The 27,560-nt window shown below is 44.1% G+C and overlaps 1 protein-coding gene and 1 long non-coding RNA gene across 2 annotated transcripts; one reads left to right on the forward strand and one right to left on the reverse strand.

The window, feature by feature from the left end:
* Positions 1-489: 489 nt before the first annotated feature.
* On the forward strand, positions 490-21,154 carry LOC121675726. Its single transcript, XR_006020202.1, has 2 exons — positions 490-609; positions 14,408-21,154. It is a non-coding gene; the product is annotated as an uncharacterized LOC121675726 (long non-coding RNA).
* On the reverse strand, positions 12,535-27,427 carry LRRC38 (leucine rich repeat containing 38). The gene is made up of 2 exons (XM_042051391.1): positions 26,634-27,427; positions 12,535-14,720 (listed from the first exon to the last, which is right to left on the reverse strand). The coding sequence occupies exons 1-2, from the start codon at positions 27,382-27,384 to the stop codon at positions 14,467-14,469; spliced, it is 1,005 nt and encodes a 334-aa protein (XP_041907325.1). The 5' UTR covers positions 27,385-27,427; the 3' UTR covers positions 12,535-14,466.
* Positions 27,428-27,560: the final 133 nt, after the last annotated feature.

A 27,560-nucleotide genomic window follows, 5' to 3' on the forward strand; every position in this document is an offset into this window, starting at 1 on the left:
GCTTCGGGGGGGACTTCCCTGTGAATGAATCAGCAATTTAAAATGATCAAATTAATGTCATAGTTTTGACAGTGTGGATGTCTTGTCCAGTAATGAGTAACACTTTTTGTTTAATTTAAACCTCTCCAGGCTTTTATCTGAAAAGTTTTAATTTCCTAAGTGAGTCTGAAAAAGAGACAATAAAGATATTGTGAGCTAATGATTGTATCTCCTGGAATAGCTTCACAGCACATTGTGGTGTGTGATTTTTATTACCTTATTTATTTACAGACTGAAAAATCATCACAGTTCGGTCCCTGGAAGTTCCAGGCTGTTCCCCCTTGTTTTGGAAAGAGCACAGGTGTGGTTTGAGGTTCTGAGATGGCACAGAGAGGAAGCCACCCTATTGCCCTGGAAATGTCCAAGGCCAGGCTGGATGGGGCTTGGAGCAACCTGGGATAGTGGAAGGGGGTGGGATGAGATGAGCTGTAAGGTCCCTCCCAACCCAAATCACTCCATGATTCTGTGATAAGGAAACCTCCTAAAACTACGGTTGCAGTCACTTCCCAGAGCAGAACTGCACGTCAGACACTGCCCCTCCGCTGCTGCAGAAATGAACAGTAATTACAGGTAATTACTAGTAATTTTGGGGGGGTTGTTCCTGCACACAGAGTGTCAAATTTGCTTAAAAATATTAGGGAAGGTTTAAATACTGTAGCATTTATTAGGCAATCTGTTGAAATATAATTAATTGTTGGTTTCCATTTCCATTGGCTGTTAAATATAAACAGTTATATTTTAGCATTAACTTAACTTCTGAAGGACTTAAGGACTTTATTAGTAAAATTTAGGTTTGTTATCACTATTTTTGTAAGTGTTGGAGGGCATAGGGGGTGGAGAAATAACATGGAGAATAATACCTGGTCATATTCTATGGACAATCAGCCTGAAATGTAATGCCAGGGCCCTGTACAGAAATTATTCATACCCAGCTCCCACGCAGGTGTTTCATTACTGCCTCTCTCAGACCCAGGAAATCTGTTGTGTTCCCTCTGGTCCACTTTGGTTCTTATAGAAATGCCTTCAACTACATTGTCCAGTTCTTCTACTCCTGGTTAAATTAATTCAAAAGCCTGTGGTCAGGAGAGAGGGCTGAGCCTGTGTCAACATGTCTTTAGAAATGCATTAACAAGTTACTCCACATGTATAATTAATAGGGACGAAGGAAACCTAGACTGTCACAAAGTCCATCCCAGTACATCTCTTTTGCTTCTTGATACTTTCTTTCCTTTTTTATGTTATTTCTAGAACACTGGTATAGTTCACTGTATATGACTCTTGGAACATAATATAAGCTATAAAAGCCCTAATACCCTAATAAAACTATTTTGCTTCTTGGTGCATATTTTATACAATGAGCTCAAAGTGTTTTAACAGAGCTTGATTAAAAATTAAGCCTCTGTCCAGCTGTGTCAGGCAGGTAAGTAGTATCATATCCATTTTACAGATGGTTAAACACACAATAGAGAGGTTAACTGCCGTATCCGTGGCTGCTCACTGTGTTACTTGCACTGCTGGCAGTGAGAGCACAGACCTAAATAAATCATCAATTCTTCATTGGGCAGCTGATGCACAGATCAGAGAAATGGTCTTTTCAGTTTCACTAAAAATAATTTTCTTCTAATGGCTCTTTTAACCAAAAGAGAGACACATAAACCTTGGTCAGCCAAAAAATTCAATTTCATGTAAAAGGAAATCGTATCGAACTCTTTTGGTAAACTTTACGTAAAGCTAAGGTCAGAGAGAAATGTGACATTTTGAAACCACAAGTTGTCTTCTGAGATGACTCAGTTGGAAATAATTTGTTTCACTGGTGAACTGGCTGGTATCTGGCAGTGCTTTGAACCATAGTGCTGAATGAAGAGTGAGCAGGGGACAAGTTCTTCTTCTGCAAGGTGACATCATTCATGAACTACATTTGACATAGTTCATATTCAATCTATAGTGATACAGAAGTTCTTTTTTCTGAAGACAAGCAGCAGCTCAGCAGACAGGATCTCTGCCTTCTGAGTCCTTTCCCAGCACCTACAAAACCAGGCTCCCACAGACCCGCTGGGGAGCTGGGAAGGACAGAGACAGCTCCTTCCTACTCGCGGCTGCAGGCAGGAGACAAAAGCTTCTACAGAGGTTAAAGCCTGAGCTCTTGTTCCTTCCTGCTTTTGGGCCTTCAGGAAGCACATTCCAGGCAAAGCAGGCTCAGTGCAGGGTCCGTGCTGTGCTGGCAGCCCAGAGGGAGAGATCCCTCCCTGCACGGCTCCGGCAGAGCCGGCTGTGACCCACGGGGAGCATCCCTCTATCGGGTCTGTGCTGGGGATTTGGTGAGAGGGCAGAAGGCAGAGAAACAAGTGCAGGACTGTGGGAAGTGGGATTTGATGGAGTGATTAATCTACAGTCCAGCTGGCAGACACAGCAGCTGTTGCTATTACAGTTCTGATAGCATTTCATTTATTTAAAAACTTGATCTTAAAGCTTTAATATCCGATCCATTTTAAATCGCTTGGTTTGAAGGTGGCAGCAAGGGGGATCATCTAGTAAAGAACATGGAATAAAAGACAGACAAGTCTTAGACGTCACTTTATGAGACAAAGCTGCTTAAACTTTTCCATTTAAGATTGGATGTCCCTAATTTTCTAGTGCTGCAATAGAAGGCAGACTTGACGAAGACTCCTTTTTGCTAACAGAAGGCAGGTGGAGAGCAATTTCATAACCCAAAAACGATTTCCATTAATGAAGTGAGTGCCCTTACTGACACTTTCCCTTTCTGAGCCATCCTGTTAAATAGAAAAATGGACAGTTGCCATGAAAGTTTAAGAATGAAGTCTCAGGAATTTATGATCATGATGGAGACACAGAAAAGGCAGGGAGAGAATTTCATCGGGAGAGAATTTCATCAGGAACTGCAACGGGGAGGTTGGATGAGTGCTGGGTTTTCCCTGTTGCCTGTAGGTATGGGCCAGAGTCTTCACCCTTTTCACATCCCTCCAGAGATCTGTGTGGCATCCCTCTATGATTCAGCTGGGAAGCAAAAATGCTCAAGTTTGGTGCCTGTGCTCAGTCACACACAGCTCTGGAGCCAGCAGCATGAGGGACTTTCCTCACAGAGCTGGGTTACAATCCTGCTGTAGCCTGGTGGGAGGAGATGACTCACTGTTTGTTTTGTAGGACTACAAGGAGACACCTTGAAGCAGAAAATGGCTTTGAAGTGCCAGCTTGCTTCCCAGAGCAGATGGCTGGGCTAGGCTGAGGTTAAAGATGTTCATTATAAATCCATCAGCAAACTAGGCCAGCGATGGACAGTGATTACCAGACAGTGACACCTTCTGTGTGACTTCAGCACAAGGGCTGCAGTCGAGTTTTGGGGAGTGGTTCAGATTCTTTCACAGAGCAGAGCCCTGGATCCAGAACACAGCTGGAAAAGCTGTATGGCCTCTGCAATCTCCAAATAATGCTGCCTATCACCCTAAATAATATTAGGATTCACCCCCCAGTGCAGACACCACAAACCCAGGTAACTCCCATGCACTCAGATCACCAGGACAAAGGGCCCACACAAGAGTTATTTTCCTTCTTTCTGTATGAGAATGTGGAGAATAAATGTCCCCACCCCCATGACTGCAGAGTTCCCAGTGCCCAGGCAGTTTCCTCACCAGGTAAACCAGGGTATCATAGCAGTGAAGAGGATGGAGCTGCACCATTCTACTGGATGGGATCCAAAATCACTTAACACTGAAATCAGGATTGAAGCCAACTGCAACTTCTTTTGTCACAACACACTCAGGTCAAACAGAAAGCAGTTGCCTACTTTGATGCACTCACAGTCTCAGAAACCCCTCAGTGCTCTGTGGTGGATAATCTGCATCCCATACCCCAAACCTGAAGGAATCAGCCTGCATGGGATACTTTCCTCAAAAACAATACCAACTTCTCAGCCTAATGACTTCCGTTCCCTCAAGGAATAATATAAATTAAATATTAGGTCTGTAGTCACTTCCCTGCCATACAGTGTAATATTAATGAATTTATGGTTCGAACACTTTCTGCTTTCATTTAAAACCCTACATTGTGGGGTTTATTTTAATTTGATTGTTAAAAAAAGCCATTCTGGACTGAAAAATCCCTAAAGCATCTTTTTCTTCAAATTTTTGTTTTAAAGATGATGTGGTTTTTTTTAAGATGAGAACAATTTGCACTCACAACATGATACCACTCTCGGAAACATAATTTAGAATTAGACTTTGAGAATTTCCTACCTCAAGTTGGAAAGAAATACCAGGTAAGTTTTTCTATAACTCTCTCCTGTCACTTTTTACCAAACTCCCGAGGTCAGTAAATATAATGACATTTAGGAATTGCCATAGGAAGAAACCAGTGAAACTACTCACAGAACACTCCTTTTTCTGGTAAAGATGCAAACTAGGGGGGTTTGGTTTTGGGGTTTTTTGTTTGCTTGTTTTAGTGGTTGTTTTGTTTTTAAATAATACAGTCATAAGACAACTGAATTATTTTGGACAGGCAGATGTTGCAGGTTATTGGTTAGGATACTGCAAGTCTAAACTCACAATAGCTAATACTCCACAGTCCCCTGCCAATCTGTAGATTTTATCATCACCACGTGGAAATTAAGGTTAAGTACTCAACAAAGGAACCGAAAAATAATGTTCTTCTATGAAAATACAAGTCAATCTAATTATGCCTCATTTTCCTTTTTAATGATATCTACCATGCATCTCTCTCATCCTTCTGGTTGCCCCTGTGTTTTTAAAGCCATCAAATGCTGTGCTTATATGGAATCTTTTGGAGCTCAGAGAAGTGTTTTCCCATCTTCATGTGTACAGTTCATAGACATAAAAAGGGCATCTCGATGCATTTGCCGAACTGACCAAAGTGACCTCAAGGTCATGTTCTGGTCATTTCCTCCCTTGATCCAAATTCACATTTGAAGCCAGATTTTCAGAGGCTAAGGAGTGATGCCAGTTGGTGAGAAGTATGACCAGGAGAAGAAAAAGGAGGAGTCCAAACCTAATCACTGATATTCCAGTGATAGTAAGTCAGCTTCGAAGAATGACCTCACACTCTGGAAGGGTTGAAGCAGAACCTGCCAGCACTATTGTCTGGATGGACTTTTTTGACTTAACAATTTCTGAGCTGATAAGAGATTTTTGTACAACCTTCTAAGTGACATCTCACATTTCATGTTCAAATGAAAGCTTTTGAACAGGCAAATGGTGCTTTGGTTGGGAGCACTAAACTTTGAAAATTCACTTGACATGAATTTCTGCTGGAAATAGACAATACAGAATCAGAGAATCACTGAATCACCAGGTTAGAAGAGACCTTCAAGATCACTGAGTCCAACCCATGCTCTAACACCACCTCAACTAAGCCATGGCACTTTTCCCGTACCGTCCACTGCGGCTGGTCGGTGCTGGAGCATGAGGTGCCGCGACCTTCCTAAAAGCGTCTCCAAAGCGAAGCCACTTGGCAGGACCACCACACACACGTGCACGCACACACGCACGGATAGCTCCATATGGGTCAATGATAAAGAACCGGGAAGGGTCCTTGTATGGAGTTCCATGGGAGGAGTTTAATGCAGCCACACTCATGAAGGGTTCCAGGGACGAAGACAAAGAGGAATGGAGGGTCCAGGGTTTTATATGGGAGAAGAGGGAGCATCAGGGACCAATGATCTGAGGGCATGGGGGTGGTACACAGGCGGGACTAGGGTATGGGAGCCAATAGGAAGCTCTGAGGGAGTGGCAATGGGGTGAGGGCCAATGGGAGGAACCTGGAGTGGAGAACCTTCTAGGGCAGGAACATATAAGGTAACAAGGGGGGGAGAGGCCAATGGGCCAACCAGGGAAGCAGAACTGGGGTACATTAACATAGCAGGGCAGAGCATTCTGGGGGAAGCCTCTTCTGTTCACCCGAACCTAGCGAGGAATCTTTGGTACTGGGGACTGTCTCACCAGTGGTCTCTCTTTGTCTTTTGTACCACAGGCTCACTGGCTGCTGCAGCACTGAGTGCCGTATCCAATCTTTGAACCACGTCCAGGGACCGTGACTCCACCACCTTCCTGGGCAGATGATTCCAGAACTTTATCACTCTTTCAGTAAAAAACCTTTTTGTAACAGCCTAAATTTCCCTTGGCAGTGTAAAAGGCTGTGTCCTCTTGTCAGTGGTTGCCTGGAAAAAGAGACCAATCCCCCAACCTGACTACAACCACCTTTCAGGGAGTTGTAGAGAGTGATAAGGTCACCTCTGAGTCCTCTTTTCTCCAGGCTCAACAACCCCAGCTCCCTCAGCCGTTCCTCACAGGGCTTGTGTTCCAAGCCCTTCACCAGCCTTGTCTTCCTCCTCTGGACACGTTTGAGCATCTCAACATCCTTCCTGAACCAAGGGGCCCAGAACTGGACACAGCACTCAAGGTGTGGCCTCACCAGTGCTGAGTACAGGGGAAGAATGACTTCCCTGGTCCTGCTGGCCGCGCTATTCCTGATCCAGGCCAGGTGCCATTGGCCTTCCTGGCCACCAGGGCACAGCTGGCTTGTGTTCTGTTGGCTGTCAACCAGTACCCCCAGGTCCCTTTCTGCCTGGCCACTGTCCAGCCACTCTGCCCCCAGCCTATAACGTTGCAGGGGGTTATTGTGGCCAAAATGCAGAACTCAGCCCTTGGACTTATTAAACTTCATCTTATTGGACTCTGCCCATCCATCCAACTGTTCCAGGTCTCTCTGTAGAGCCCTCCTACCTTACAGCAGATGGACACACGCTCCCAGCTTGGTGTCATCTGCAAATTTACTGATGGTAGACTCAATACCCTCATCCATGTCGTCAGTAAAATATTGAACAGAACTGGCTCCAGCACAGACCCCTGAGGGACACCACTGGTGACTGGCCGCCAGCTGGATGCAGCACCGTTCACCAGCACTCTCCGGGCCCAGCCATGCAGCCAGTTCTTGGCCCAGCAAAGAGTGCTCCTGTCCAAGCTGTGGGCTGCAGCTTTTCCAGTTCACTGTGGGAGATAGTGTCAAAGGCCTTGCTGAAGTCCAAACAGACAACATCCACAGCCCTTCCTGCGTCTACCAGGTGGGTCACCTGGTCATAAAAGGAGATCAGGTTGGTCAAACACGACCTACCTCTCCTAAACCCACACTGGCTGGGTCTGATCCCCCGGCCATCCTGTAGGTGCTGTGTGATGGCGCTCAAAATAAACTGTCCCATTATCTTGTCAGGTACCGAGGTCAGACTGACTGGCCTGTAATTCCCAAGATCCTCCTTCCTACCCTTCTTGTGTGACTCCCTGCTGTCACATTGGCCAGCTTCCAGTCAGCTGGAACCTCACCAGTGAGCCAGGACTGTTGGTAAATGATGGAGAGCGGCTTCACAAGCTCATCTGCCAACTCCCTCATCACCCTGGCATGGATCCCATCCGGTCCCATAGATTTATGAACATCCAACCGGCTCAGCAGTTCTCTGACTGCTTCCTTCTGGATGACAGGGGACCATCCTGCTCCCTGACACCATCTACCAGCCCAGGAATTCAGTTGTCCTGAGGACAAACCGTCTTTCCACTAAAGACCAAGGCAAAGAAGGCATTGAACACCTCCGCCTTCTCCCCATCTGCAGTCACTAAATTCCCTCCTGCATCCAGTAGAGAACCGAGGTTGTTCTTACCCTTCCTTCTGCCATTAATATATTTGTAAAAACTTTTTTATTATCCTTCACAAAAGTTGCCAAATTAAGTTCTAACTGAGCTTTGGCCTCTCTAATTTTTTTCCTATGTGCCCTAACAACCCCCTTAAATACTTCCTGAGATACCTGACCCTCCTTCCAAAGATGATACATCCTCTTTTTATTCCTCAGTTCCTTCATCAGCTCCTTGCCCATGCAGGCTGGACATTTGCCTCGTTGACTCATCTTTTGGCACACAGGGACAGTCCGTTCCTGTGCCCTCAAGATCTCTGTTTTGCCCACCTTTGCTGGACTCCTTTGTTTTCAAGGGCTGCTTCCCAAAGAATTCTTCAAACAGTCTCCTGAATAGGCCAAAGTCTGCCCTCTGGAAGTCCAGTGTGAAAGTTTTATTGATGCCCCTCCTTGTTTCACCAAATATTGAAAACTCTGTAATTTCATGATCACTCTGCCCCAGACGGCCTCCAACCACCGCATCTCCCACCAGCCCTTCTCTGTTTGCAAACAGCAGATCTGGCACAGTCCCTCCCCTGAGGGGCTCACTCACCAGCTGTGACAAGAAGTTGTCCTCCACACACTCTAAGAACCTCCTGGACTGCCTCCTCTCTGCTGTGTTAAGTTCCCAGCAGATGTCAGGTAGGTTAAAGTCACCTACAAGAATAAGGGCTGGTGATCCTGAAACGTCCTCCAGCTGCTTGTAGAATAAGTTGTCCACCTCTTCTTCCTGGCTGGGTGGTCAATAACAGACTCCCAGCAGGATGTCAGCCTTGTTGGCCTTCCCCTTAGTCCTTACCCAGAGGCATTCAACTTCATCGTCATTAGTTTCAATTTCCATGGCATCAAAAGCCTCCCTAATATAAAGGGCCACCTCTCCACCTCTTCTCCCTCTCCTGTCTCTCCTGAAGAGCTTGTAGCCATCCCCTGCAGCACTCCGGTCACGCGAGCCATCCCACCACATTTCCGTGATGGCGACTACGGCACAGCTCTGCTGCTGTACCACGGCCTCCAGCTCCTCGTTTGTTACCCGTGCTGCGTGCGTTAGTGTACATGCACTTCAGCTGGGCTGCTGACTTCACCCTGACTCTGGCTCACCAGCCCTGGGCTTGCTTCTGGAGAGCCTGGTTGCATCCTCTTCCCCCTTCAAATCTAGTTTAAAGCCCTCTCAATGAGTCCCACCAATTCATGGGCTAAAATCCTTTTGCCCTTAACAGAGAGATGGAACCCGTCTGGCTCCAGCAGGCCAGGTGCGGTAAAAGATGCCCTGTGATCAAAGAACCTAAAATTCTTCCGATGGCAAACCTTGAGCCACTTGTTGATGATGTGGGCTCTCCTGTTCCTTTCATCACTTGTCTCTGCCACCGAAGGGACTGAGCAGAGCCCCACTCAACCCAGTGCCCTTAAGTCCCTTTTAATTGCTTTGGTGCTCTTTTTTTCAATCTCATCACTGCCAGCCCAGAGTATCAACCATGGGTAATAATCAGAGGGCAGAATCAGCCCAGGGAGTTTCTCGGTAGTACCACGTACCTGGGTGTGACCTTCAGAGCTCACCACTGCTCACAGAAACTGGTAAAAAAGCAGCTCTGAGATGAAAACAAAGCAGCTTCAAAGCAAACTTGGCTCTGCTGAACAACTCTGGCCCAAGCTGAGTAAGGTTCACTCCTTACTTGCTGCCCACCTCCCTGCAAGCTTTTACATGCCACAAAATAAACAGTAGAAGCCTGCTCTGAAGTATTTACTGGTAGGGTTTTTGACAAGCCCCAAAAAAGCACATTATGTGCTGTTGATCCAGAGTTACACAACTCCACATGGCGTCAGGGAGCTCTGGGTGGGGTGTGAGAGCTGCTGGGAACTGGGGAGACACAGCATAATTCAAGTCCTGCTCTGTGACAGAGGGGCTGCTGTTGCTCTCTCTGTCAGCTCAAAATTCAATAGGTTTTTTTTCCTACTAACTCTTTACAGTGGTAGCTGGGTGCTTGGATAGATAGTTGGACCTGTGGTTTTCCTGGTTTGATTGTTGCTGTGGTGATTTGTGTTGCTGCACTGCTTAGAGGAAGCACCAAACTGGGACTCTGTTGTTTTAGATACAGTTGTGATATGAAGATACAGAAACCAAGACATAAAAGGGAAGATGATGTCAATGTGAGAGCACAAATCTGATTACAAAACCAGGTATTTTTGTGACAAAGCATCAGTTGTCATTAATAATATTTGTGGTTCCTCCATAGTTTTCTACAGTTCTATGTCAAGGCTCTATTGCTACAATGGTGACAGGGAGGACATGAAATAATAAATGGTTCTGGTGGCTCGTGTGTGTCACAGGCTGCCTGGCTCTCAGAACCCTTGGCAGATCTTATTCTCCAAGAAATTTAATTTCCTGGTGTATTATTTCTGGTTTCTTCTTGGAAAGACTACACAAGGATTCAGCATTCCAACATCACCTTCACCATGATGAATTACAAGGGCTTTCCTCCACAGTCAAGCATCCCAGTGCCATGGGAGGTCAGTGAAACAGGTTAAACCACAGGTGATTGAACATTGTCCTCTCAGAGGCATGGTTGGATTTGGACACTATGAAAGCCCTGCTCCTTTATTTTGGGAGATGTGAGCTGAACTTGGATGTGCCAGCCCTGGAAATAAAGTGATTTACTCACGGAGCAGGTTGGCAGCAAGTACTGGGTCAGTGGAAGGTCCTGCACAGAGCTGCTGCCCTGGGTCTGCAGCCAGCACAGAGGGACCTTGGTTGGGGATGAAGGACAGGGCCCAGCTCAGGTCCCCCCAGCTGCTGCTCCTCCTCTGGGGCTCTACTGGGGGGACAGTTACAGCAATCTCCAGTGTTGTCACACACCTTCTCTGCCTGCACAGGTGAGTGCACACAGCTCTTCCCACAGCTGAAAGACAAGCCCAGTTTTTGTCATTTTTCAGTATGCCAAGCTGAATTTTAACTGTCAGTGTATAATGGGTCACTCTCAACTCCTTATCTGAGGTAGGCAAGCAGTGTGGTCCTCTGTAGAAGCTTCCAGAGGAAGGAGCTTCCACCCTTTGAGGTATCCCAGTGCATTTTATGCCTCTGTAAAACCTGACCCATTAATGTCCATGTCTGAGCAAGAGCCAGAGCAGGAGCTGCCTCAGAACGATGGTGGCTCACTGGGGATGAAATGCTGCGTTTGGACAGTTGCTTCAGGTGATCTTTATTTTAATGTTTTGTGGATTACAGTTTTTTAAAACCCATGTGCACACTTCTAAAAGTCAGACTGTCTCAATGACATCATGCAGATTTGTTTTTTTGCACAGTTTTTGGATCCTCACACATACCAAGCTCCAGCATTTCATCAAGGAGACATATCTGCAGGCAGTGTGGCAGCTGCTTCCTGGCTCCTGGAGCCTGCAACAGTTTATTTGGGTCACACAGAGCATCTTTCCTTCCCCTTGAAGCAGGTAAAATGTCTGCTCGGTTCTGACAGTGAAAGAGAGCAGCACGAAAGTGAAGCTATTTTAGAAGGGAAATTGTAAATGAAGAGCTTTGCACAGTACGTTTCTAATCACCTACGGGCAGTGCTGCTGGAGCAAAGGGAAGCTAAATTCAGCTCTAACTTGACACCACAGTAACTTCTCTGATCCTAATGTGGGTCACTGCAGCCCGAGCAGGGAGTGCAGGCTCACTACATCCCAGCCACAGAAACATCCCTGCACAGGAACACTCCCCATGTCCAAAAACCTGGAGAGGGTATTAGCTCTGTATTATACCTTTGTGCAGCTAGAACTGCAATAGTAATGCAGCCCACAGGCCACTCTCTAGTGATGATGAAATTGGCTTTCAATTTTTGCAGGGGATCATTATGGCAATCACTAGCTCTGGCAATATTCCAACAGGAGAGTGGTTTGCTCTCAAGATTCCGTAAAATTAGAAAAATCCCAGTTAGAACTAAATCCAAGTTCTGTCTCACTTACTAGCAATTAGAATTATGAAAAATCAGTATTAATAGTTGGCAACTGCTGGTGCTGACAATGAATCAATATTACTAACTGGAGGTGTTCAATAGTTCTGAAATTTACATTACTTATAGGGAAAAATAGAATTTTGGAATATCATTAAAGTTTCTGATCCAGAAAAACCCCTACATTGCAAAATCACTTCGGTGTGATGCAGTATCCAGAATAGCAGCTTCCCAATATAAAGCTTTCCCAAGCCTCGCTCTCCAGCTTGTGCTGTGCTATGTGGGTGTCAGCTTGGTGTGCTCCTCGCTGTTCTGAGGCTGCTACATTCCAGAGAGAACCAGGGCTTTCAGGGCTTTGTGTTGGGTTGAATAAAAAGTTACAAACTATAAACAAATCTACATCTTCCTTCTGAGGCACCGCAGTAGGGTGAACCTGCAAGTGAGGGCAAAACCCAGTCAAAATAGTTGGGTTTGATATGTGACCTCTGCAAAATTACCAAGCCTTCCAGGACAGTGGCACAAAGCCATCAATTCATTACCAGGGGCAGGGCAGATGTTTGCTGAAACATCCTCTGGTGACTCCCTGGGAAGTTTGGTAGGACAGATCATTTTGCTAGAGGGTTGCAAGTTTTGAGTACATAATAAGTGTGACCCAGTTTCCTATTCCATGACTGAACACTTTGCACACCTCTAAATATAAAACTGTTGATAATGAATCCATATTTGTGGGAAAGGGAGGTGCCTCAGGAACTGCACTGGGCCACATGTGTTTCCAACCACCCCACAAAACCTCCCTTATAAAAGGTGAATCAGGCAGAGTTTTTGTCCTTTTTCATTCCCACATACAAATAAACATCAACCCCCAGGTTGAAATAATAAATATATTTGTGTTGTTTATAATCATGGCACTACACAGTGAAAATCATGTCATTTCATTTTTCTTGAAGGAATCGGAATAGAATAAGACAGTATTGATACACAACAGCCTCTCACTGTCCTACTTAACTCTGTCTCAGTGTGTTTTCTGAAGTAATAATCCTAACAATGGAAGCAATAAGTGCATTGAATAAGCTGTCCAGAGAGCAGAAATAAACACTCTCCTCCTGGTTGTGACCTCAGCGTGGTGCAGACCCAGTGCAAGCCCTGTCAGCCAAGGGAGCAACTCCAGAGCTGCCACTGCAGCCCGACTGGCCCGGGCTCAGCCCAGCCCGACTGCACCCCGGGACAGCCGGACAGGGCTGATCCTGAGGAACAGCCCCGGGGCAGAGCCCTCCCCCTGCAACCCCAAAGCACTTGAAAGGGATAAACGGTGTGGTGGTCACGTTAGAGGTACTGGGACTGAGGCACGGACAGACAGTGGTTTGCTGGAGGTCTTCCAGCTGATCTCTGTTGGGTGGGGATCACCAGGAGTGCTGATGGAACGTGTCTGCTGGACCCTGTCACCCCTGATCACCCAGGGTGATTCCCTCCTACTGAGCAAGGCAGTATTTTAACCAAAGAGTGCTTTTTAAATAAATAATAGCATTTACAGTAGTTAAACAAATGCTACTTTTTATCAGCTCTATTTATAATAGCATACAGTCCTTAGCTTGCTTATTACTGTGTTGTTCATGACTTTAAGCCCTCACAGCTAGTCTAAATAATAATTTAAATACACAGAGCTTTAAAAAAATATTTCCATTACAAATATTTTAAAAATATACTTATCCTAAAAAGCTGTCCAGCACTATTCCAAAAATCTCTTGTAATAAATGTCTTTTTAAATTTTAACAAAAATATCTACTGTCATATAGAAGAGCTCAAGTTTTGACAAATCTAAAATACAGTCAGAAATATGTTGGGCCAGATTTCACTCTTGTTTATACAGTTGCCAATTTGGATCATGGTGTTCATCTCAGTCGGGTTATTCCAGTATAACCAGGAGCAGAATATAGCCCTTAGTGCTTTAAAATAGCTAAATGGACTGGATGCTGCAACAGTTACTGATGCTGAGCATTATGGGGAGGGAAATCCTTTACTTCTCTGCATCTAAAAATGCAAAAGGATGTTATATTTAGGATCTGTGCCATGACCAAAGACTTAAAGACTTGCCAGGCATCTGCAGTGGATGACTCAGACCCAGAATCATATTCACTTACAGAATTTTTTTTTTTTTTTTTTTTTTTTTTTTTGAATGGTGCCTGCAATTGCTGTCATTAAATGCAGGATGAATGCTTTGGGAGAACTTTTGTAGGGGGAAAATGCCAACCTTCTTCTCACGCTTTCTATAATTCTAGGAATCATTTTAATTGCATTTCGCTACTTACAAATTTATGTGAGTTTTAATAGAATCTCCCAGTACTTAGGTCTAGGAAGAACACTATTTTAAATTGCTTCTGTATTTTCCAGCTGAAACATCTCCATTCATCCAGTCCTTTTCAAAGTGTATTTAGAACAAGCTTCAAGCACTTATAAGAATCTGCATCTCATCAAGACAATCTGGAAACCCATCTTTTAAAACACTGGAGCTTTTTGTGGCTTTTCCCTCCTTTTTCCTTCAATCTTCAAGTTTAAATGCAGTGTTTGATTAAGGACCATGGAAATCAACCTGGTCTGATTGCACCAGGGTACATGTGCAAGCAGAGGTGACAGTCTCAGATCTGCCATTCCTGCCTGTGACCATCAGTGGCTAGAAGGGATCCTTACACATTGTGAGTTTATGTCACATTTAAAGCTTTTACTCTATTTGTTTTCCTCATAGACTTTGCCTGATGATCTGGTAACTGACAAACCAAGGAAACTTAAGGATATCAACTAAGTTCAGTCCTCACTGTCGTCTTCATCATCATCGTCGTCCTTGCTGGGAGCACACCTTTGGAAGCAGTGCACCAGGGTGGCCAGGAAGAAGCTGGAGAGAATTGCAGCGATGGACACGGCGACTCCAGAGAAGATGATGATAAAAAGATCTGTCAATGACAAACTGAATTTGCATTCACTAAAGCTGACCTCAGATAACTCATTCAGAAAGATCCTTCTGTTCTCCACAGGCAGGGAACACTGGATTTCATGGAGACCTGCAAGGAAGTGGAAAGGGAAACAAATCAGCAGAATATTGATGAATTCTTCTGTTGGTCTGGGTCAGAGATTGAATGGCTGAAGAATTGTTTTAGGGTTAATTCCAGGTTTAGAAAATTGTACAATATTCAGGGAAAAATGGAACAACACTTGTCACTATCCAGAAGCCTTTACATAACCCCTTTGAGCAGATCCTGGAAATTAAGTTATTTTACCTTCAGTCTTCCAGGGATCAGGTGTGATCTAGGACCATGATTTGGAAGATTTAAAAAAGTCAGTGTTGAACCCTGGATGCATCTAAACCTGGAGACCTGAAAGCAACTCCCAACTACTCCATCTGAACACAAACTCTGACTCCAAAACAGGGTAAGAGGGATACTGAAGTTCCTTCCACACCCTTCTACATTACTTTCAATGTCGTTCCAAAACTACGGATTTTTTTTTTTTTTTTCTGGTCAAACAACAGTTTGGGCTTAATGGATGCTTGTTTGCCTGTGACCTGTTTCCACCTTTTCTCTCTGGCTGTCCTGATGCCATGCAAACTGACAGATATTGTTCCCCCCTGCATTACTGGAGAATGCCTAGAGCTGGGTTCTTTGTAGTGAAAGCAAAAACCCCCAGATTTATGAACTGGTGAGAATACAGTTGGATGCTGGATGGTAAAAGCACACGGTTCACTGCATATGCCCAGCTGCCTCTTCATTCACCACGGGGGAGCATCAGGAGAGGGTTTTACCAGGGCTAGAATGGAACCAATACTAAGTGAATTAAGTCTGTAGAGCTGCTGGCAAGGCAGCTTTTGTCTCACTATTAAGGACATGAATGTAAAGGGGAAATGTAAGAATTGTGTGTCAATGATACGAGAACTGCTGCTGAATTACTTGATCCACTTTCACTCTACTGATGATCCCTGGATGTTCTCCCTGGTGTGGGCTCTGCCTTGCTGTGTGCACACAGAGCTCATGGCATTTCCATCGTACAGCTCTGCCATAGGACCATGATTTCACTTTAAACAAGGAGTAAGATTCCCTCTGCAACTGTGAATCCCGTTTTTCCTGTGGCTGGATAGCTGTGGCATGCGATGTTTTACCATTAAACCCGGGCTCCTCGAGTTAATGGTGCTGCCCTGACTGATTGTCTGGATCCAGCCCAGCCCAGCTGTTGTATTGATTTGAGAAGGAGTGGAACCAATTATCACCCTGACCTACTTGACCTTGCAATGAGTTTTGTATTAAATTTTGATCCCTAAAAGCTGTCCTGTATCTGTTGTGTTTGCCTAAAGTTCTGTTGCCTTCCTCTTTCTCATGCTTTTCTGACTGAGAAGATCCTGAGAGCTGCCCCAGCAGTGTCAGCAGTCAGCCTGCCCAAGGCTCACTGGTTCCTGCAGGCAATCTGCTGCCCAAAGCCGTGCTGGTTTTCCTGAGCCCAGAGTGCACAGCAGATGGTGAACAAGCACAGCTGCCTCTGGAGATCTGTGAAACTTTCTGTCATCAGAACTGACCTGGAAGGGAAAGCAGCTACATGGTTTCAAACATCCTCTGAGACTTCTGGAAATCTGACCCTGCAATATTTGTATCACGTCTTGTGCACGAGCTGATACCCCGGAGCACTTGGGCACGCAGAGGCTGAGGAGGTACAAACCTGTCCTCTGCGGCCTCTGACTGAGCTCCTTCTGCAAACCTGCCTACTGAAAGAACTGAGAGCTGGCCACCAAATAATATTTTCATTTCAGTAGGACTTGGAAGTAGCAGCTCTAGGCATCAATCAGAGTAAGCAAAATGGGGGACAGATGGATATCCTTCTGTGTTCAAAACCATGAGAAATGAGGGAGGAGGCAAAAGCCATAGGCTGGAATTTCAAGACCTGTGTCTTTTTCATCAGATTTTAAAAAGCAAAGATATTTTCAGTAAATAAATATAATCCTGACAGTAATCAAAGCAGTTGCATGAGTGTAACATATTGCAAATTCATTTGAAGAGGAAATCCTTGCTAATAGGAAAACATCACTGCAGCATTTTGGCAGGAAAACCTGCACCAAGTGAATACGGCACTGACACAAATTCCATTTCACTTGTAGCAAGCACAAAAGTTTCTGTACAACTGTGTTTCTGTAAAAGAAATCACTCTAACAGAGGCTGAGACCTCCTGAGAATTGCTGTTTTCAGAGCAGCTGACTCAAGCTCCTCAAAAGAAAGAGGGCACAGGTGACCATAAGCAACTCTAGTTTTTAAAATTTCTATCCAACTGCAAAAGAAATTCTCAACTGCCAGCATTTAAAATACCTCTGTGCTGGAGTGATAGGATGGAATATCAGATCTGACCTTCATAAGGAAGGAAGTAGAAAAAGAATATATTGAACAAAAAAGAGAGCAAAGAAGACTCCAAAAGAAAACTCTTGTCTTGAGCAGTTCTACATACTGCAGCCCTTGGCTTTAGAGCTAACTTACCATGGCAGCATTTGCCCAGGATCCCAGACATGGAGAGGAGCTCGCTCCTTCCTTCCCAACAGCAGTTCTGCCATGGATCAAAGCTGAGCCTGTGAGCTCTATTCCTATTTCCCTGATGCTTTCACTTTACATCACAACACACAGAATGCAAACAGCAGAGGATCTGCAACACACCAAGGCACTTAGAGGGTATTTCTTGTTATGAGAATCAGTGTACTGTAAGGATTTTGAGACTCATTATACAATAAGGGGAAATAAAGACGCTCCTCTCCATGTAGCCATGGGTACTGGAATCTAGGTCATGCTCTCAAACCAAATAGATTAAATGGGAATTTGCTACTTGCTTTATTCTGTGACAAGCCAACAGGCTTGTGTGGCCTCAAGTTTTTAGAGAATTCTTAGTTGTTGGGAATAACAGATGCTAGTAGAGGAAATACAGCACCACAGACCAGGGGCCAGTGCAGGGGCCTCGCTCGCTCCCAGCTGTACCTTCAGCTGTGCTGTGTGTGCACCACCTTTTCCAAAAGACAGGAGTGAGCTGAACTCTGCTATCCACTCACAGGGCAGTCTCCTAAAGCTGTGCTGGAAGCAGCCTGGGAAGACTGCAGAGCTCGGTGGAAGCACGTGGCAGTGACTGAAGGAAAGAAACGCTGATCATTCCGTCCTGTTGGGTGGATGTTTCTTTTTGCTCGGTCATGACACTGTTGAAAAACCCAATACAGCCAAACAGAAGCTTTTCTTTGGATTCCAAAGAGAATTTGGAACAGACTGTTCAGTTGGAACAGCAGTAAGACCAGCAGTTCTATCTCTGGTGGCACAAGGAATTTCTCCTCCCAAAGCTGATGCAGTGGTTGTTGCACCAGAGCTTCCAACTGTTCACCTGAAAATATCATCACCTGCAGGTCACACACATCTGCTAAAGATGGCAAATGGACAAACCCATTTCATCTGCTTCCCTCCATAGAAACATGGCCTTGGCTTTACATTATTTACAAGCAGGTTGTTCTTATGACATGACAGTGCAGAGAATTGACGGTCTGTACCCCACCTGTCCTGTTGCATTGGTGTCCAGGAATAGATCCATCTTTGCTCTTTGCTTGGGCAGGAAGTAATTCCAGGGCATTATACACCCTCTGAATGAACAATGAAATAACAAATGACTTCTAGAAAGTGATCAGTATTAATTATAGAGTGTAGATTTTTTCCTCTGTGTGATTCTGTTGCATCTAGACTGGCTCAAGCAAATCCCTGTCCCCACACACAACCTCTGGAGGACAGGAGATGCCATTTCCCTTCAGCTCTGCTTTCACACACTTTTACTTGAATGGTAATAGCTTTTATTGTTTTTTCGGGGGGCTCTGTATTTTTCAATTATTTATTTATTTATTCTGTAGAATTTATTCTTTTAAAAGACCAGCCTGGTTGTTGTCAAGGGCATCTCAAAGCAGCTTGCTATTTAGTGCTTGGCTGCAGCAAGAGAGCCTTTGATGACAGTTATATATATCTACCTCATTGCGCCCACAACCTATTCAAGGAGTTGCTTCTTCATACCAAACAAAATTGTAAATGAAATAACAAGTGGGAGTGTGCTATAAATACACAGCTTGGGTTATTTTGGTCAGGGCCATCCCATTATCTGTAATGACTCCAGCTGTCCAAAGGACAATGTCACACACCCTGTATCCTTCTGCTATGTCATCAGAAGGAGCAGATGTATTGCACTGGTACTGATTGCTTTGAAGTGCCAGGCAAGGGACAGGTGCTGGATTCTACACGGGCTTGTCTCAACACTGGAAAAAAAAAAGGATGAAAATACAGGTCTATACCCTGAGGAAGAGATTGTCTAAGTAACATGGGAAGTGTGAAAATGTTGGAATTCCAGAACCACAATGCTAAAAGGGAAGGTGGGTTTTTAAAAAGAATTAAATTCTCAAATAGGTTTCAGAACAATATGACTTTGAACGCCTTATATTAGAGGAGTACAACTCCACCAAGTACAGCACTTAAACCCTTCCAATAAATCACAGGCAATTGGGCTGCTAGATCCTAAAAACCACTCTGAGTTTGTTTCTGTACAGGACTATGCCCAGGCTGAAATCCTTTAAATCCTGTAAAACTGAACCTCCTAAAAATGGAAGCAGCCCAAAAACAGTCTGCATGCAAATAATGAATAATTTCCTTGTAAATTACTGAAAACAGACCAACAATGCTGTAATGCCCCAAAGTTATAACTGGATGGATCTCACCATCTCAAAAACCCCACAAAAGCCCAGAGGCCCTGTTTCATCTGAACCCTGCTGGGACTTTGTAGCCATAATCCAACCACATTTCTCACAGGTTCTTGTGATGAGGAATTTTTAAACCACTGAGTGCACTGACATTGCCTGCTCCTGGCTGTGCAGTGGGTTTTCCCTGGATGTATTGACTGATGCCCTACTGCTCTGTGAGCTTTGGTTTATACTCCCCTAGCTAAAGACAAGCATCAAGAGGCATCACTTTCCCCAGGTCCACTTGACTTTGTTTTGAAGGACTCCTTGTGCCTTTCTGTCTCTGCTTATTTCTAATCCCTCTGCTAAATACACCTCTTATTGGAGAACTTCTGGAATTCATTATCACTTCAATGTTATGGTCTGTCTGTTAGCAGACAGAGATCTATAATTTTGGATGCTGAATTACAAAACAAAACAAAACAAGAAAACAGGAGAAAAACAAAAAGAAGAAAAAGAAGCCTCAATTCTGTTGGGGTCTTTTGGAGTTCACAAAAAGCAGGTACCAGGAGAAGTAGTTTCCTACTGTTCAGCAATAGGCAGCAGGATGAGATAATGCAAACACACACTGGAACGTGCACTAGGATGTATAGGAAATACATCCACAGAAATATCTGAAACCATAAATGTTTAAATGGGCTACATGCACACATGTTCATTACTATGGATACAGTACATGTAAGAGCACTACAATAGGCCTTTTTTTAGAGTAAATTTGGTATTTGCCCTTTTGGGTGGAATTTAGCTGTTTCCTCATGTTGGTGAATGTAGTTGACACAGATTTGAAATGTTTAAATGTGGCATGTTGTTTCTTGTGTGGTATTTTGCTCCCAGCTATGGTTTGCCTTAGTCTCCTTAAACACTGTCACAAATGTATTAAATGTATTAATAAGCAGTGAGAGAGGCACTGCCTCTGAAGTGAGATGAGATTTCACTGAAAATAGCCTCGAGCAATCAGAACAGTAAGGCTTAAAAAACTTGAAGCCTAGATTTAGGTCCTTAAATAAAACTTTTAGGGCCAAGTGTCCTAAAGATTTGCAGAACAACTTCAGAGGGTACTTAGCAGTTTGTCTCAATGCCTAAATATAAAGTTCAACATCAGGTATTCACATCTGCAAATGTTGTCCTCACATCTTTAAATCTGTGAAAGATGGAAGTACTCCAAATAACCTTAGGATGGAAGAAACAGAGTGAAAAGCCAGTGGCAGTCAGATCATTTTACTGAAAATGTCTGGGAGATCAAATTATATATTTATATATGTATATATAGAAACAGATTTGATGCGCTTGTTAAGGAATACAATTTCTGTGAGGAGCTTCTGCTTGAGCGGGATAAAAGCTGCTGAATGTGTGAAATGTCTTAGGGCTTTTAATTCCTTCAGATCTTCTGTTCTGTCCTGGTGATGTGGAAGCATGTGCATGATACTGGGGGAGAGCTGATGGTTGCAATGGACAGAACAGCCTGTCCTTTCTAGCTGCAGCTCGCTCAGGTTCTATATTGGTATATGAAGCTAAGGAGCCTTCTCTCCACAGCAGATGAACAAATAAGTGCTAATAAAGACTGATAAGTCAAGAGGACTTGTAAAACGCTCCGTTTCTTCTCTGGCCGTTGGTTCAAATGTTAAACAAAACCTGTCCTCTCGTGTCATTATGATGCTTTGTTTTAAAGACAGTATTTAATATTTTCTGTAAATCCAGTAAAGGCCTGGACTAGTGAAAGGAGAGATTGTTTAATTTATAGAATAAGTTATGCAATAGATCTCAGCTTGGAATGGGATCACAGAAAGAGCCAAGAAGCAAGAGATGGTTACTTCATGGAATGAAATTTCTTAACAGGCTTAGAAAAATCATTCCATTCTTCTGGGTCTAGAAGGGTTTAGAGGGCAACTCCTGTGAGGGGCAGCTGAGGGAGCCGAGGGGGGGCTCAACTGGAGAAAAGGAGGCTCTGGGGGGACCTTTTGGCTCTGCACACCTCCCTGACAGGAGGGGGCAGCCAAGGGAGGGGTCAAGCTCTGCTCCCAGGGGACAGGACAAGAGTAAACAGCCCCAAGCTGTGGCAGGGGAGGCTCAGGTTGGACATCAGCAGGAATTTCTTCATGGAAAGAGTGGTCAGGCACTGGAAGGAGATGCCCAGGGAGGTGTTGGAGTCCCCATTCCTGGAGGTGTCCAAGGAAGGACTGGACATAGCACTCAGTGCTCTGGGCTGGGGACAAGGTGGGGATCGGTCACAGGTTGGACTCAATGACCTTGGGGATCTTTTCCAACCTAAATGATTATATTTTATGATTCTCACTACACTGATTCACTTCTGAATCTCTCTTTTAGGACTGAATTCAGTCTGAGTTTCCTGCTTACAGCCTCACTGTCACCTGCTCTTGGTTTTTTTCCTGCCTCCTCTCACTGCCATCCTTCTGCCCTGCTCTTTTTCACTGAGAGGCTTTACCTGGAAATATGCCCCTTTTCCAGAATTTACCTGTCCATCCATACTGAAGAGGTCTTAAAAACTACAGAAGCATTTCAAGTAGCTAAACAGCATCTGTGTCAGTACTGACACTGAAACCCTCTTGGAATATCTTAAAAATGTGTAGCCACTGCCCACAACTTTCCAAAGAGGAGCAACAGTTGACCAAATGAGCCCTGAGCACCAATCCTCACCTCAACTTTGGCTACTTCAATTTCAGACATTCAGAATATCTATTTTATTTATCACAGCCCAAATCTATTCAGAATTCTGTCTCTGGCCACTTCTGAATGAGTTTTTAAATCTTCCTGGAAATACAAATGTACACAGGCTATCCATAAAAATGCTCAGTCTAAACCTTTGCTAAAAGTCTTTCTAATACTGTTTTTGTAGAGAGCAGCAAAATTTTTAATTCTTGCAATGGGTAATGGGGAACTTAAATAATGAAACAAATAATTTAAATAATCCCAGAAACTGTATACAACTTCCCAAAGATAAAGGGAAGAAAAGAAGTGAAAAGCAAAACGAGGGCAAGATGACAGAAAGGAGACACTACAGTCACACTCCAAGGAATACTTAAGCTCTAATTAAAAGTGATGTTAAAAATGCATTAGTCATTAGCAAACAAGGTCACAGGCCCAGCTGCCCAAAGCATGTGCACAGAAAATAAAAATCAGCAACAGGGATGTCAACAAAACCCTTCAATGTGGCCATTGGAGATTACTTGTATTGCTTTGTTACAGGCATTTATCTGAATCCAGTCCCTTCATCCTGATGGGAACCTCAGAGAGATTCAAGAAATGTCTTTTGCACTAATTTTAAACAAGATGTTTCAGCAAAAAATTATTCCATCAAAGCCCTTTGTATTTAAACACTGAAATGGAATCTGTTCTGTAGTCATTTGCACCAGTGACAGTCTTTGGCTGGCTGAGCACTGAGTTTCAAATAGTATTACTAAAAGAACTAGGTTAAGAGATGAGGCAAAGAAAGAAAAGTGCATTTTTAGCCAAGATAAATGCGAGGAACGACAAGCTCTGAAAGCAGAAGGAAGCCTGGCCAATACGAGAAATCGCTGAGTGTATTTTTGTAGACCAACTTAGGCATTGGTTCTTTCAAGGTATTTATTTGTTCTATGAGTTTTCATGGCCCCATGGAGTAAAACCTTCCATGAAAGTTTTCATAGCTCCCTTTGTAGGGATAAAGATCTTACAGCAACTTTTCTATTTCCAAAAAGATAATCCCATATTCTTGATAGCCATACTCCTCCTGATGGGAAGGCTTTAATATGTATCATTTGCCACCATGTGCCATTCAGATGCAACAAATGCCTACATAACCAAACATCCTTCTACAGAAAATCTTTCAAGTGTTGTACTTAACCATTGTGACCCACAGCAAACACTTTGTCTTCTCCAGGAAAAAGAACTCTTCTATTTTTTCCACTTACCACCATCCCACTGATCTTCACAGTTCCTTTGCCTACTTTGCACTACTCTCACTAATTTGTTTTTAATCAATTACTAACCAAGTCAGAGGGGAAAATTGTAGTTTTGTTTTGCAGTATGATGAAAATGCTGGTTTTAATATCTCTTTATGGTAAGAAAAAGTGTTTGCTGTTTTAAAGTGCTAGGTTCAATCACAAAACTTTTAGTGCAGTTTTTTAATGTCTGCCTGCAAATCTGCCAGGATGAGGGTATCATCTGATAAGGGTATTCAACTAAAGCCAATTAAGCCTTTACTTAAAATTTAGGTGAGATGAATAAATGCTGAAATCTGTAAAATTATTGAAATCCCAGCTGTTTGTGTGAAGCGACAATTGGATGAGCAGAAGCAGCTCAGCTAGGCAGAGCCTTTCCAGCCAGCTGGGCAGGCAGGTCAGCAGAAGTTAGAACTTTACAAGCTATTTCTGGTATCATGCCAGGAGGAAAATGGACCTGGCTCCTGCAAAACTAATGAGTTGAAGTATGGCTTTTGTTAGATCACTGAGTCCTCCAGAGACCTTAATTACAGAGGGACAGAGCTTCAGGATCAATTCTTGAGATTTCAGTTCACAGTGACAAAACTCCCCTTTTTAAATCCACTTGGTATTTCTTTTGCAAAAGCCAAGGGCAACTTGGGCTGACGAGTTCCCTGCAGTGCTGCAGTGAGAGGTGGAGCAGTGGCTGGGCTTAGTGAATGGTTCAGTTACTGAGGAACTTCCCTCAGATGGGAACATTCAACTACTTTAGGTGTCATTCAAAGTGAGGAATCTAAATGAACGCCCAGACCCTAAATCTGTCTGCAAACATCCTTCTCCTGGCCATGTGTACAGGCCATGCAACACAAACCCTTGAGCTGCTGCAGAATTCCAAAGCAGAAGCAGCCAAGATCTTTTCTTGGGCTCTGGAAATGCATCCCTATCTTTCCTCCTGTATTTCCAGACAGAAAGCCTGCTACCCTACTTTTCCTGGTGTGTTTGCTGCAAGAATCCTTCGTCTCCAGCCTTACAGCACTATCAGGAGGAGCCAGGGAGCCTGAATGCTCAGCGTTTAGTGAGTTGCCCTTCCCACTCTTCCCAGGAAAGGCTAGGGAAGCGTGGCCTTCGATAAGTATAACCAGACAAGTAACACTAATTTAATCAGTTCCTAATGGGTATCATGTTGTGACATCATTAAAAACTGGAAACTGGGCGTAAAATGCAATCAAATCATAATTCTAATAGTTTAACTCTGACTTTCCAAAAGTTGTTTTGCAAGGCACGCAGCTGTGGCCATGTATTTCAAAAAGTCATTGGGACGGTCTTTCCTTTTTGGGGTTAGTTTTGCACTCACCTTCGTGAAGAATGTTTTGGTGCTTTATTAAAGGAGACAGTGACTGTTTTTGGGGCAGCATCTCACAAGAAGCCCTGATGCTTTTCTGCATCCATGCACATCTCTCACTGGCATGGCTGGGTGCAAAGAGAGCAGGGGATTCGTTCCAGGGAACAAATCCAAATCCTTGCAGGACAGCTCTGATCAGATAAACTACTTGAATATTTGCTCCTTCCCTCTTTGTCTTCCCAAATCAAGTCTTAGTTAAAGTTTGGAAGATCTGGATAAGATAGTAATTGTTCAGCTATTTGGCCAAAACACACCTATGGATGAGAGAAAACTCTGTGGGAAAGCATCTCTGAACTTGGAAGACACTGGGAAACTCTGGCAGTGCTATGGGAAAGCTCAGTCACTTGAGATTTCCAGACATGAGTTTAGATACACTTTAAAACACCAAGGGTGCAGCAGAGAAAGAGGTAGGACAGACTCAGACTGAACAGACTTAGTCAGGATCAAGGGGAACAACCTGGAAGTTCAGTAAAAGCCTGGGGAAAGTGAATTGCTGTGTGAACTGATGTTCAGCATTAGAAACAGGCAAATACTTGATTCAAACTGAGCAAACTTTAGCTAAGGCATCAGGAAAGGTGGGATAATAGGCCCAGTTTGGTTTAGAAAGAATTAAGATCAAAATTTCACTGAGACAGAGAGGAAAAAACCCAACACTTTTCCCTCAAATAACTTCTTCCTTAAAACACCTCACTTACAGCTAAGAATGTTCAGGGCAACATAGATGAGTGTATTAGAAAGATGCTACCCAAGGTCACAAGCATGGGAAGAACATGAATAACTGACTGCAGAGTCTGAACCTAGAGTGACAGGACACAGGAGAACAGCTTCAAACTGACAGGGAGTAGGTTTAGATTGGATATGAAGAAAAAATCCTTCCCTGTGAGGGTGGGGAGGCCCTGGCACAGGGTGTCCAGAGAAGCTGTGGCTGCCCCATCCCTGGAAGTGTCCAAGGCCAGGTTGGATGGGGCTTGGAGCACCCTGGGACAGTGGAAGGTGTCCCCTCTGGGGCCCTCCCAAAGTTTCCCTGCTCCCAGCAATCTGCCTTTGGGAGCAGCTGGTGCTGCTCAGTGGCAGGACTTTATGCCCTGGTGCTTGTTGGGAGACATGAACTGTGAGATGATCTCCTGCTAAAGCTGGATTAAGAGAGGCTTTGGGGTCTGGTGGGACATGTGGAGCAAGAGTCTGGATTCCCTAGACATGGCAGTCTTAACACTTTTATTTTGCCCCCCTGTGCCTTTCTCAAAATTACTGGCTCAAATACCAGGCTTATATGTCTTACATTTTGGGGGGTTCCAAAGCCACTTCAATTTATTTCTCATGTTGGAAGCAGCGCTATTTTAATGAAAAGAGCCAAAATCGAGATACTGAAGTGTTTGAAACACAGCGCATCACAACAGAATACTTCCAGGAATGGGCTGAAAATCACAGTTGCACAAAATGGGGCTTTAACTCCTTTATAGCAGCTTTATAACTGAGCAGCAAAATGAGAGGAAAATCAGTTTTCCTAAGGAGCTGGCACAGAATATTTAGCTGCTGAAAGGGCTTACTGTAGAAAACATATTTACCAGAGAGAAAATGAAGTCTGGAAGAGAACCAGCTCTGGGCTGAATGAATTTGAAAAGGCTCTTTCATTGCCTATGTAAGTTTAGTCTGTAAATCAAAATTATTAGGGGTTAATTTTTAAATTTTATTTCTTAACTGGGAGGAGGACCTGCTGCTAAAAGGAGCCAACATGGATTTAATGGGCTTGTTTGTTGAAAGCATGCAATTACAGCCTGAGCATACTGCAGGCAGCACACAGACAATGGGAGCAGGAACCCTCCTGCCCTCCCAGCCACACACAGACACAAAGACTGCACTGAGAGCCACAGAGCTTTACCTTTCTGGAGCTTGGATGCATTGTCCTGTATCCAGCTGAAAAGATTGGCAAAGTCACAGTCACAGACCCAAGGGTTGCCCTCCAAGCGGATGGTCCGCAGGGAGGGCAGCGCTTCCAGGGCTGCCACGTTTAGGCTCTGTAAATTATTGTCATTCAATTCTAACACTTGGAGCTGGTCCAGGTTCTCAAAAGCAGCCTCATCCACATCCACCAGGTTATTGTTTCCAAGGCTCAATTTTATCAGTTTCTCTGCTGATTTGAATATCCCAGCATCTAGCTGTGTTAAATTATTGTAGCTTAAGTCTAAATACACCAGTTTGGTAGAACTGCTAAAAGTGCCCTCTTCTAAAGAGGTGAGGGAGTTATTCCTGAAGTCCAAATAGACTAGATCTCCATAAAATATAAAGAAGTCAGCTGGTATCGCCTGAATGTTGTTATCAGCTATAAGAAGTTTCCGTACATCCAATGGAAAGGGATTAGGAACACTTGGGAGTCCTTGATCCCGGCAGTCTATGGTGTGGTAGTCCATACAGCTACAGACAGCAGGGCAAAGATGACCCCCGGGCAGGAAAAGCAGGCAGGCAAAGCCAGCAAAAGGCAGGAGGCAGGAAGGAAAGCATGGCAACATCGTCAAGGATCTGAAGGCTGTGATGAGCACCACTTCTAGGAGAAAGACATTTTGCTCAGCTGAGCAGGAGTGCCTGGTACTTGTGTGTGTGTGTGTGATTGTATCCAGGAGATCACGTATCATCACAGATCCGATAGCAGCAGTCTGGAGGGGGAGGGAGGAGAGAGGGAGGGAGGCAAATGTGAGGATTTACACTGTCAGAATATTATGATGCTGTACAGGGTGAGGAAAGAGATGATTGGGTACAAGGAGGATCTTTCAAAGGACTCCCTTGCTTTTGTGAGCTAAAAAAAGCCCAG

The sequence above is a fragment of the Corvus kubaryi genome, unplaced genomic scaffold (genome assembly GCF_017639235.1).
Source record: "Corvus kubaryi isolate FWS band 111438036 unplaced genomic scaffold, C.kubaryi_AGA036_p1.0 75, whole genome shotgun sequence".
NCBI lineage: Eukaryota > Metazoa > Chordata > Aves > Passeriformes > Corvidae > Corvus > Corvus kubaryi.